The sequence below is a fragment of the Beta vulgaris genome, chromosome 3 (assembly GCF_026745355.1).
Source record: "Beta vulgaris subsp. vulgaris cultivar EL10 chromosome 3, EL10.2, whole genome shotgun sequence".
In the NCBI taxonomy this organism is placed as follows: Eukaryota; Viridiplantae; Streptophyta; class Magnoliopsida; order Caryophyllales; family Amaranthaceae; genus Beta; species Beta vulgaris.
The window spans coordinates 49,671,291-49,684,756 of NC_079204.1; the positions used below are offsets into that span (position 1 = coordinate 49,671,291).

At 33.9% G+C, this 13,466-nt stretch overlaps 1 protein-coding gene across 1 annotated transcript; it reads left to right on the forward strand.

Annotated features, from left to right (window-relative positions):
* Nucleotides 1-7,466: 7,466 nt before the first annotated feature.
* Nucleotides 7,467-12,902, forward strand: LOC130590841 (uncharacterized). Its single transcript, XM_057393418.1, has 4 exons — nucleotides 7,467-7,814; nucleotides 12,294-12,447; nucleotides 12,577-12,657; nucleotides 12,781-12,902. Exons 1-4 carry the CDS (start codon nucleotides 7,467-7,469, stop codon nucleotides 12,900-12,902), a joined length of 705 nt encoding a protein of 234 aa, XP_057249401.1.
* The last annotated feature ends 564 nt before the right edge of the window (nucleotides 12,903-13,466 follow it).

Consider the following 13,466-nt stretch of genomic DNA (forward strand, 5'->3'; position numbering starts at 1 on the left):
ATATATTGCTGCGGTACTACGTGAAAACCGCAGCAATATTTGTTGTTCAGGGTCCCACGTTATTTTTAAAAAATATCTGTTAGATAATATTGCTGCGGTTTTGGGCGGGAACCGCAGCAATATTGTCAATTTCTATTTTTTCTTTTTTTTTTTGCGTGTTATATTGCTGCGTATAGGTAAAACCGCAGCAAATAGCATTTATTCTACTAGTGTTTTGAAAAAGATCAGGATTCATGAGCAATGTTATAGACGTCCGCCTTTATCACCTCCCATGAGCTCTTGATGAATATATAGTTAAAATCATCCGACCTCGGGGCTTGTTGGCCATCACAAGAGTTAACAACATTATCAATTTCTTCGTGAGAAAACGGTGATGATAAGTAAGCTGCTTGAGAAGGAGTGAGGCGCTTGAAGGAGAGTCCTTCAAAGGTTGGTCTAGATGAAAAGTCTTCTGTGAAGATGCCTTTAAAAGTTTAAAGTAATTCACTGCCTCTTTTTTAATTCCTGCAGGATCATTGACAATATAACCATTAATAGATAAAGAATCAATAATGTTCACTGGTGGAAAAAAAAACGCAATGGTTGCGTTTTTTGCCAGTAACCCTTTCCATAGCAGGCCTTCACTAAAAAGTGAAGGGTTGCAGTTTTTGGCCTAAACCGCAAGCTTTCTTTGTATAAAGGGCTTTGGTTTTGACCATAACCGTAACCCTATTGACCCAAAAAATTGCATTTTTTTACTCCTAAATATCAAAAACATTTACAACGCTTAACTAATCAAACAAAACAAAATTATATATTATCGTCGAAATTATAAATTATAAACAAAACAAAACAAAACGAAATTTACAGTAAAAAAAAACAAACAAAACGAAATGAAATTATAAATTAACAAATCAACATGAACATGAAATTAATTCCATAAAATAAAATAAAATAAAAAACCTAAAATACAAATAAAACGCTTAACTAGATCTCAAATATCACAAGTAATAAATAAATTACAAAAAAAGACAAAAATTATATCAAACCCTAGATCTGATGCAGCATCGACGAAGGCAACGCTCAACTCCTTGTCGCCGAAAAATGTAGTGCCTAATGTCGTCGAAAATTCAAAGGAATAACAAAGAAAGCCATACTGGAAATCGTCGCCGACATTTCGTCCACTTGAAACCGACTGAACATCGCCTGAATTTCGAGGCCAAAGCTGGAACGGAGATGAGCACGAACCACCGACAACCTCGCCGAAAAACGCATAAAGTAAATCAATAGGGGTTCGAAAACTTCGAGATCTAAAACCCCAAAAAGAACGCACAAATAAATCACTCTCTCACTCAGACCTGACAAAATTCGAAGTTTTTAGGGGACAACTGACAAAGAAATGAGAGGAGAGAGAAAGTCATTTGTCGCCTCGTTGCGAACCCTCACCAGCGAAGAAATGGGGATGAGAGGAGAGAGATGAGCTGACTGGTTTGTGGTGGTAAGGAGACGAACGACGAAGGAGGTGAGGAGACGAACGACGAAGGAGGAGAGGAGAGGGATGAGCTGCGAACCATTTAACCTAGCGCTGAGTATATGTTCGATCAGAGATTAATCTAGCGCTCAATTTTGAACCATTTAAAAGCCCACCTATCAAAATAAAAAAATCTCACGAATTAATGATAAAGGGTTGCGGTTAGCCCAAAAACTGCATCCCTTCACTACTTATAGGGCGACGGTTTTCGGCTAACCGCAAGCCTTCACTAAAAGGGCAGCGGTTTTTGCATTATTGATCGCAATCCTTCGTATACGAAGGGCTACGATTTTTGGGCTAACAACCCTTGCGTTTTTTTCCACTAGTGGTTTTTTTTTCTGTTAGAGGCAATGGAATGAAAATATTTCATGTTTTGGTCTCCCTCCTTGAGCCATTTTTTGCAGGAGTGTTGAGCCCAAAAGGGCTCTTTCCTCTTTAGCCATAGCCATAAATCTTGCTGAAGGGATGATCTTTGCTTTATTTCACCATTAGATAATGAGCAGTCATTGGCAAGGATATCAATGGCATTGATCTGATCTTCAAGAGTTGCAATGTTCGTGTCAATGTGGCCAAAAACCGATTTATTCCAAACCTGTAGATCTATCTTGATCTTCTTTAGTTTGTCCACCAAGTGGTATTGTTGCACATTAGCTCATGAACTTTTGATGATTTGGAGGCAACCAGGATGTGAAAGCCAACAGTTTAGAGAGCGAAAAGGCCGATAACCCCAATTTTGGAGGGAAGAGGAGGCTAGGATAGGGTAGTGGTTGAAAACGGAGCAACTAAGGAGGCTTGATTTTATGTTGGGGAAGGAGTCAATCCATTCGGGGTTTACAAATATTATGTCTAGTTTACTCTTAGACTATCCTTGAACCTATGCTTGACATATATAGCTGTACTTTCTCCATTTTTCTTACACAAAGTACGAAGTTTTTAAGAAAAGTAAGAAGAGAAAGTAGGGGACCATCAATTTTTAAATAAAAAAATTATTTGTTTTAGAAAAATATGGGTAAAAAATTGGGGGGACCACCAACTTTTAAGGTATTTTAAAATATTTAGGGTAGAAAGATATTCATTTATGATACGTAACAAGTATTGAGACATTTACATTGTAAGGAAGTATAAGTAATTTGAAATACATAAAAACATATGCTAACTATTAAAAAAAAATATAACTTAATTGGAAAAATATTATGGGATAATATCTAATAACTCGAATCTGTTGGAATAAGAGTTTCGCAAAGGCAGAATTAGATAACTTTCAAGGCTGTGCCCAAGGCCCAAGGCCCATGGCCCATGGCCCGGTCCGGGCGGCGCGCGTGTGATAGCAAGCCCAAACCAAACATATCATCCAACCACAAAGCATCTCTAGTCACAACTCAATAGATGGAAGGAGGGAGGAAATATATAAACATGAAGAAATTCCCTCCCACAAGCAATGTGGGACAAACAAGAAAATGAACCAAGGCTTTTCCAAGCCTTAACTCCAACATAATCAAATTTCGTTTACATTACTTCACTTAATCACACTCTCATATTAAAAAGAAAAAGAAATAGATGAGCATAGAATACTCAAAATGTTATCCACAAGTAGGCGCCTTTCTACTAACTAAAGTCACTTTGATATTAGAAAGGTATATTTTATCATGTAGGCCATGCAAAATCCAGATATTTTGATTCCCGAATATGATCTTATCAGCCATATTCTAGCAATACGGAAAGACCCATCACCCAAGTGTTTAGTAATAATTTTAAAAAATTCTATTTATATATATCTTCTATTATATAAGTGAAAGGTGAGTTATGGTGTCCCCCATAAAATATTTTTTTTATTCTTAACTAAATATACATAATTAACTGGAAATTTAAATTTTGTACAATTGTATCCTTTTTTAATTTAAAGATGGGTCAAAAATTCAAATAATAAACCAAATAAGCATTAACAAAGTAATTTGACATAATGAGAAAAATGGTTATAATAAAAAAATTACAAGTTAATAAGACTGCAAAACTTTACATCTAAATGTTTATCTCAATTTCTAAAAACTTTATAGATTACAGTAGTTTGTATAACAATACTTATAAATCACACTTCTATAATTATATTTTGATGAAATTTATTAAGAATAGACTCAAACAATCGACGCACGCATTGCATGCGTAAAAAAACTAGTATATATAAAACTCAAGACAAACAAATGATATACCGCCACATGCGCTCTCTCCTCCTCCACACAATCAAATGAGATATTAAACAATAAAAATATATGTTTTAAGACTTAAACCCTTAACCTCTCATTTGTTATGCTAAAGTATTAACCAACTACACTATAATACTCAATTAACCTTTTTTTTAAAGAGGCGAGGAAATTATTTAAAGACAAGATAATAATTTTATTTTTAAATACTTCAAATGTATATTAATAAATAATATGGGACGTATTACTCAAGAGTCAAGACACGAACTAATGGTGTTGTAAAAGTATTTGATGCCCCCTTCCCCGGTTCCCCCTTCTTTCCGAACTTTATTCTAGCAACTAGTACCCCTTTTAAAATCACCCATCATCTTTTAATCGCTTCGGTCAACTTTTTTGTATCAAAAGTATTGCATCTTTCTTCCCAATGCACGGGGAAACTATGGAATATTGAAATGTTAATGTCTTTGATAGCAATTATTTAGTCAGTTTTAGAGTTTTCTATATTTTTCAATGATTTGAAACTCTATTTCAAGTGAAATACAATGACCAATAAAATGGTATTATACTTTTTTAGTCTTTTTTTTAGTTATTACATTTACTTTTGCACAATTATGAAGGGAATATATGAGAATCATTGAAAAGTAGAGCAATTAAGTATACAGTAGTCGTCTTTTTGCACAATAAAGACAAATATAAGGGTATAGAGATAAATAAAATGTGGATACCACATACTAAAAGTAGAAATGTTTAGCAAATATAGCACGTAAACTAGACACCCGAGAATGGCAAAAAGTAGCAACTAAAAAAAAATCAAAGGAATACTACGGTGTTGTTTGGTTGCATTTGAAAAGTTATACTTCACATATTTTTGCAATTTATATGTATTCTAGGAATTAAGAATTATTGTTTGGTAACACAAAAATTAAGAATTATTGTTTGGTAACACAGAAAGTTGGAATTTCCGTGTGAAGTTATACCAAACAACTTCTTTGATTCTAACTTTCTAGAAAATAAAACTTCATATGAATTAAAAAGTCAATGAAACAATCTCTAATAGCTTATCAAACTTCATGTAAGATTTTAAAAAAAAAATCCAAAATTATAGCTTTGGAGGTAGAAAATAGCTCATGTAGTGTTCTTTTAGTAATTCGACATCCAATCTTGTTTAATCTGTGTTCAAAAAACTAGTCTGACAACTTATCTCTAAAAATTGATTAGGGTCTTATGCAAGCAAAAGGTGTGGTAGATGTTTTATTAGAAGTATGAGAGAATAATGGTAGTGAAAGTAGAAATTTTAATTTTCTTCTCTTTTTTTTTTATGATTCGTGAATAAGTTTGCTGTGTAGTTTCAAACTCTCAATTTTAATTTTTTCTTAGGAGGCATCAACCCCTAGCTTTAAATGTACTAGAATTTTTTGCACGCGATGCGTGCTTGAATTTTTTTCGAAACATAAACTCGATTTTCTTCGGTACAAGAGTCAAAATTTGAACATTAGACATACGAAGTATAATTGTTTTTAGTTGCAAAATTTGATTGGTTTAGTTTATGTACTTAAGTCTCTCACCATTCTTTTTTTTTTTAAAAAAAACTTTTCAAAGTTAAATTCTATGAACAAAATAGAGATTTTATTGAATTTATTTATGATTTCTAATATTATAATTTTTTAGTTGATTTTTGAATTAAGTACAGTACTTCATAAATTGTAAAGAAAGTAGACACTTTGATTATATTTCAAGTCGATTTTTTCATAGGTTGTAGTTTGTAAGTGAATTTTTAAGTTTTTGTAAAGTTTCTTCATTTTAGTGATTTGCATAACGTAAATTATGCAATTTTATGATTTTAGTTGACTTGTGAGTGATTGTATGTTATAATTATATTTTTGATATTTTTGTTTGAAGCCCCCTTTGATTTGTAAGTGAATTTGTAATTTAGAATGGGAAGGAGATAACATAGTCTCTTCATTCGGGGACACCATACCTTTCCCCTTCCCTTATATAATAGAGATATGTTGTACTTTAATTCTTGAATGATATTTTACATAAACCTTTTTACCTTGATAATTAATCGCTAGTATATAATAGAAAAAAATAGGTCCAAATATATGTAAAAGTTTCATTATATATAGAAAACACTATAAAAAAGTAAATAATTTTTTTCCTTGTCTAACTTCTAAATTCTAATTTTCACTACAAATACACCTCTATTTTTTATCATGACCCACCATCAATTGTGAATGGTTCTTGAGAATAGTGATTTGTAAGTAAATTTTTGTAAATGTTTTTGTATGTATTGATGTTCTAGGTCATTAGCTAGTTTTAGTTTGTATTTTAATTTTAAGTTTTAATAAAGTTTCCTGATTATTTGAGTGATTTGCGTGATTTGCGTGATTTTTATAACGTGATTTTCTCAATTGTATGGGTGATTTGTAAAGTTTCTTCTTTTAAGTGATTTGTGAGTGAGTGTTGTAAATTTTTTTTAGGTAGTTTTCTTTGAGTGACAATTTTGATCTTGTAATTCCTTTTGTAATTTAGAAAGGAAAGGGGGGCAAAATAGGCGTTTCAAAAGAGGACACCATTGCTCCCCCCCTTCCCTTATATAATAGAGATAGAAGTGAACTTGTCATGTTGAACTTAGGCCTTATTCTTTTGCAATTAACTAAATTGTATTGAACTTAATTTGTCTGAACTAAATTGATTTAAAACTATGAGAGGAAACTAACTTAATTTGCCCGAATTGAACTGAATTTGCCCGAATTGAACTGAATTTGCCTAAACTAAACTAAATTTGTCTTAACTTAATTGAATTTGTCTAAACTAAATTGAATTTGTCTACACTAAACTAAATTTTGTCTAAACTGAATTCAACTTTCATCCATTCAGTCTCAAAGAATCGAGCCTTAGAATACAAAACTTTTAGGACCTCAATTACACATTTGTACTGAATATTGTTTCGAGTTTCAAGTCAGGAACAAACAATTTCTCCTTTCTTATTCTCGTGTATTCTTGAAAACATCATTATTTCCAACATTACACACTGTTGGAAACACAATTTTTTGTAAATGTTGGGCAAGTTGGTTGCTCGTCATTTGTCCAATCAAAAGGATCTTTAAGTATATTCAAATGCCACCAAACATAGACCCACCACCAAAGAATGTCATTCACTCCTAGTTTTTTCTGGTGCTAGATGTCAGTCTATCCTTAGTGCGTTACTCGTTAGCCAAGGAACTGCCCAGTGTCAATTTTCATATTACAAAGAATCCATAGCAAAATTAATACATGACAAAAGTAGTTTTGGCATCTCTTACCTTATTTGGCTATTAGTCTATTACCGTAATCATTAATTAATTAAATGATTTCCTTTCAAATTTAAAATTAATTATATGATCTTATCATGAAAGTATTTTGATGTTTATACCCCTTCATTTTAAAAATTAGTTGTTCCATTTGTTATTTTGTCTTCATCAACCAAATGTCATAAACATTTTCTTACTATTATATAAGAAATAATATAGTCATATGTGATCTTATTATATAGACTTCTAATTCAATTTTAGTCTAATTAATTCGAGTTTATTGCATATTTTTCAATTTTAAAATTTTTCTAAATTATTTGTTTAATATTTTACTATTTTATGCGGTGCTAGCGATTTAATAACTATTTTTGTAACTCTAGAATGTTTCAGTTTATGCTCCTACTTGTTTTTGGATATACCAAGAAAGATGTATGCTCTAATGAGGTTACTACGAAATATCTAATCATGGGTGGGGCAAGCTCTTCTATTCAGGTTTATGGTTTCTCTTGGCTGTATGGTTCATCTGGTGGAGAGATCGAGCTTCCAGAAATAGTGAATGGTCTTATCAATACACAAATGTATAATTCCTCGGGAATTTCAATTCCGCTTATATTCATCACTGTAGGAATTGGGTTCAAGCTTTCCCCACCCCCTTCTCATCAATGGACTCCTGACGTATACGAAGGAGTGCAGTTAGATCGAGAAATTCCTATCTCTCTGACTGCCTGGAGGAAAGATCCCAACGAGAAGAGAATGACTAAATGTAAATGGGCGAAGCACTCGAACTCAAAATGTCTGGAAGGGAACTGGCTTGTAATAAAAGCACTCTCAATAACTGGCTCTATACCTAATCTCTAGCTAACTTTCTCACAACCCGACAAAATTCGAATTTGGGGGAGGGGTTCTGAATGATGAATCCCCTAAATAAAAAAAAAAAAAAAGGAACTTGCAATTCAGAAGGAATTTACTTATCCCCTAGTCAATATTGGATCAAACAAAAGGAGGCCGAAAGAGATCAGAGTAGAGGTAGTAAAGCTAAGAGCTAGAACGAACTACTCGCTTTTAACCTTTTAAGGAAGTTCTTTTGTTACTAGCTTTTTCATAAATGTTCGAGTGCCTTTCGAGGGCTCCCTCACATACGAGGGTTTCAAATAATATCAACTTTTAGTATTTTTTACTTATACGCAATTAGAAATATTAACGTTCAAAAAAGTTTCTCGCCAAACATGAAAAAGCAAACGGTGCAACTATTTTGAAATAAAGAAGTATGCTTATATATAATATATACAGATAATCAAATTCCAGATGAAGCCACCTAAATAATGGTTTGTTTGGAATCATTGATTTTATTTGAAATTCTGAAATTGGACCAAATGTGTTGTTTGGATATTTGAAGAATTTGGATTTGGCTCGAATTCAAGCCATTAATGACATTTATCCATGTTAATGACATTTCCTCCTTTATTGTTTCTCTCTTCTCTACCACTACATCAACCCCAACCACCACAAGTCTCTCTTCTTCATAACTACTGTCGCCTTGTGATTGTGATTCTCTCTCCTCCAATATTGTCGGCTGCTCACAACCATCCTCCCGCAATTGTTAAGGTAGCGATTCCTCACTCATTTTGCCGCAAAACCTTTATTTTTGAACAATTTCGGATCTTTTATGTTATAAGCAATTTTGTTCGATTTGAGGTAAAATTCAAAAAAAAAAATTGTTCGATTTGAGGTGAATTTCAAGTTTTAAAGCTTTGATTTCATCTCAATTAAACAACTTTGTCAATTTGGAATCTAAATTTATCATTTTTCATCCAAATATATAATCAATTTTGGGTGACAAATTATGGTTTATAATTTTAAGCAAAAACTTCTAATTGGCCCACAAAACAACAATAAAATTGCAATTTGAATTAATATGAAACACTATTTTAGATATGATAGCATAAAACTAATTTTTTTTTTATCTTTTTATTGAATAAATAATCTGTCTTTTTTTTTTGTTATATTATTTTCGACAGTTTTCGTGGCTCGAGAACTGAAATTTTGGTGCTACACATTCGAAATCTTCAATCTTTAAAAGGTTCAATTTAGGCTTAGATTTAGGGTTTTTTCAATGAGAAAATTATTAAGTTAGGGTTTATTTCTGCCCAAATTTAATCAGATGTTGATGCTAGTTTAAGCTGATTTTTCATTTCTTTTATTTGTTTCCATTAATTGATTTTCCACCACTGATGATTCAAATGACTGGTAGAGGAAGTCTTTTATTAGTGAGACCACGAACATTAAAATTTACAATTCCATCCTTGCAAATTCTACTTACCTCCGAACATCATGTTGAAATTGAAATTTAGCAATTTCTCACACATCTTCTGGAATTGAATTCTTAACTTTCAAATTCTAAAATTGAAATTATTTAGGAAAATTTGCCTGAAATAATCCCACCTTTGGCCGATCTTCCAAAAATAATCCCACCTTTGGATTATTCTGGAACAATACTACCTTTGCTTACTAAATTGAGTTTTTGGTCCCAAGAACCTGCAACTTGGCAACCCGGTAAGTTTTTCCTCCTAGACCTTTCCCCAACCATCAGGCCCCCACCTCCTCTTTCTCCGCATCTTCGCTTCTCTCTTTCTCCCGTCTCTCTCCTCTTTCTCTCTCTCCTCTTTGCGAATTACAAGGTGGTGCGAATGGTGGAGATGGTGGTGCCAATGCTGGAGATGATGGTATGAATGGTGATATGATGGTGGTGTGATGGTGCGAATGGGAGAGGGTGGGGGATGCAGCGGGGGGAGGGGAGGGGGTTGCGACAGGGGGAGGGAAGGGGGCTGCGACAGGGGAGGAAGGGCTGCGAAGGGGAGGGGCTGCGACCGGGGGAGGGCTGCGACCAGGGAGGGAGGGGCTGCGACGGGAGGAGGGCTGCGACAGGGGAGGGGCTTGACGGGGAGGGGAGGGGGTGGGGCAGCAGGGAATTGGGATGGGGGTGGGGGAAACAAGGAAAGGGGGTTGGTAACCTGTTGTTACCGGTCACTATTTTCTTGGGACCAAAAACTCAATTTAGTAAGCAACGGTAGGATTTTTCCAGAATAATCCAAAGGTGGGATTATTTTTGGAAGATCGGCCAAAAGTGGGATTATTCGAGGCAAATTCTTATCGTTTTAAATTAATTGCTTATTTCCAAACGTGACTTAAAGTTAGTAATCATATTCTTTTTTATTTCATTGTTTTCGGCAATACATCATTTTGACTCAATAATAGACTTTTAAAGCCAAATAAAACACTATTTTTTGGGGGTAAGACGTGTTTGAGCTTACGAAAGTAATTTATTCTATTACAATATAATCTTATCCAACAATATGATGAAATCTTACTTAAAGAGTTAAATCATGTTCAATTTAATTTAAAAATCAAACGCTAACTTTTCTTTGAGGGGATTAATAGTAATAATATCTTGTAAAATAAGTTATGCTCAAATATTTAAAATAAGTTATGCTCAAATATCTAAAATAAGTTTAGTTTAGTAAAAATAAGTAAACTACTGCATAAGTGAAAATAACAGAGATTAATAACAATAAGTTAAAATTAGTAAAAATCAATTTAAAAGAACAAGGTCTTAGCTAATAGAGCAAAATAATTTTCTTTTTTTTTTAAAAAAAAGACTACAAGTAACAACTAATTCAACGATTTAATAATTAACACTGAAATGAGAAATGATCATTTGCATTTTTTCTCTATGCCACAAATGTTTGCACTACCCGAATATCATTATGTTAGATCCCTTCTACATAAAAAAAATACTAATACAGCAAAAGTTCAACATTTTTTTTCCTTTTCACATGGTAAACTTTGAAGTTTTGGAGCTTATTTTTAGTTGAATTTAATTCAATTCAGTTTAGTTATAATAAGTTCAACTCAGTTTAGTTCAGTTGCAATTAGTTCAGTTGAGTTCAATTCAGTTCAGTTCAGCTCAAATTATCATTTCTATTAGTTATAATTTAATTCATTTCAGTTCATCAGTTGCAATCAATTCAGTTCTGCAATCAGTTCAGTTCAATTCAATTGTTTTATGTTGAAAAGAACATACCCTAATATCGAAGAATGCCAAGCAACACTTATCTCCAAAAACTATATTTCCTCCATTACGAAATAAGTGAAATACTTCTTAAAAAAGGTCTCACATAAAATAAACAAGCTAGTATTTCACTTATTCAAGGTCTAAACTCGTAGCCGTCTGAACCTACAGTTTTTCATTGGATTTGAAAATTAAAACTTCCCCCAAAAATTAAATTTTTTATTTGGAAAATTTGCCAAAATGGACTTCCTATAGAGAAAAGGTTGGAATTAAGCCATACTTTTCTTCCTATGGAGTGTGTCTTTTGTAATTATCACTCTGAGGATTCATCGCATCTCTAATCTAATTGCCCTTTTGTTGTAGATGTGTTCGAGCACTAGTGGAAAGTACCTCATATGTCACTTAGTAATAGATGCGGTTTTTGTAAAATCGCATCCGAAAAGCAACCAAAAAATGGGAGGGAAATTTGGCAAAAAAAATTGATGCGATCCTCAAAAAACCGCATCAGATTAAAAAAACTGCTGCGGTTTGGGGACCACATCATATTTTGCCCTTACTTAATCCTAAAAAAACCCACGTCCCAAAGTCCCATTTCTCCTCGTGGCCCATTTCTCCCTAACCCCAACCCAACCCATCCCTTATAACCCCAGCTATTCCCCTCCATTAGAACCTCAACCCTAAAAATTCAAATCCTCTCTCCCAACTGAACGACGCCCCTTTCTCTTTCTTCCCTACTCCCTTCTCCTTCCACAACGAACCACCACCACCCCCACGACATTTGCGTCCACCGCTTCAACGACCTTCGCTTTCTTCGTCGCTTCACTACCTTCGCCTTCTCCATCACTTCACTACCTTCGCTTCACGAACCACCATCGCCACCGCATCACTACCTTCACACGACGAGATAAAGACGAATAGACGAAAACGAATAGACGAAAACGAAGAGACGAAGATGATGAATGTAATTTCGCATCAGTAAATAATTTAGATCTGCCGCGAGCCCATCTGATGCGGACCAAAAGTGCATCCGTAAGTCGGATTTTTAATGCATCAAATGGGGTTTTTTCCACTAGTGGAGGATCTAATAGCAATATGAACTGGAGTGCTCCTCCTGTTATTGTGAATGACATGTCCTCTGTAGATAATATGATAAAATTGAAATCTTATTTCTCGATCTCTCAAATTGAAAATTTTGATATAACTTGGTGGTTTATTTGGTATAGCCGCAATGGAGTGATTTTCGTCAGGATATTTGTTCTCTGCTTAAAGTTAGCGATGATAGAGCTTATGGTCATAAGACTATTCGTGAAGCCACAGTTTATGAAATTGATGCTCAGTTTTCTCTTCCGTCTATTCAGAAGAGTAGTGTTTCTTCTCGTAAGTCGAGGATTCGGGATCAGGTTAGTTGGTGTCCTCCTCCTTCCAATTATTATAAAATTAATTTTGATAATTTTAAACTTCCAAATGGTCAAACCTCTTTTGGTTTTGTTATTCATGATCCATAAGGAAAAGTTTTATCATGTGGTGCTGGTGCTTTAGATTCGTCGATTTCTGTTCTTGTTGCTGAAGCTAGGGGATTAAGAGAAGGTATTAGATGGGTTATTTCTTTGGAAATTAGAAATATCATTATTGAGGGTGACAATCTGGTTGTTGTCAACTCTATTAGAAATATTTGAGAAATTCCTTGGACAATTAACGCTATTATTTTAGATGCAGGTGAAGATTTGAAGCAATTTGAAGATGTCCAAATTCGACATGCGTCTCGGGAGGCTAATGCTGCCGCGGATTGGATGGCTCATCGTGGCCACATGACGACTAACACTACTTATTGATTTAATGTTCCTGATTTCCCTTTTGCTGTAATCATCAGCAAGGATGCTTTAGGATGGCCTGATTTTTGGGATCCCTAATTGTTTCTTTCCTTTAAAAAATAAATAAAAAATACACAGGATGTACTCCCTCCGTCCCAAAATATAGTTCCCGATTATACTTTTTCACAGAAATTCAGGTAAGTAGAATACAAGGACGATAATAAAGATTTTTAGTTTATTTAAATAAACTCGTATAGGAAAAGATTATTTTAGGAGAGAAAAAAAGAATAATTGATGAAATAGCATTAATTATAACACTTAGGTTGAATAAACAAAGAAAAAAAAAATTCAAGAACCAAATAAATGATGGGCACACGATTTTCTAGACAAATTACGAAAAATGTGGAACTAAATATAAAAACGAGAACTATATTATGGGACCTGCTATCGCCCCCAAGTTAATTAAAATCTCCCCGGTCCAATCAAAAAGTTTCAAACTTTACCCTTCCTTTCTTTTCTTTTCCCTAACCACCACCTCCTGCCACAACCATCCCTCCCCCACCTCCAGCCCCCCACCGCCACCTC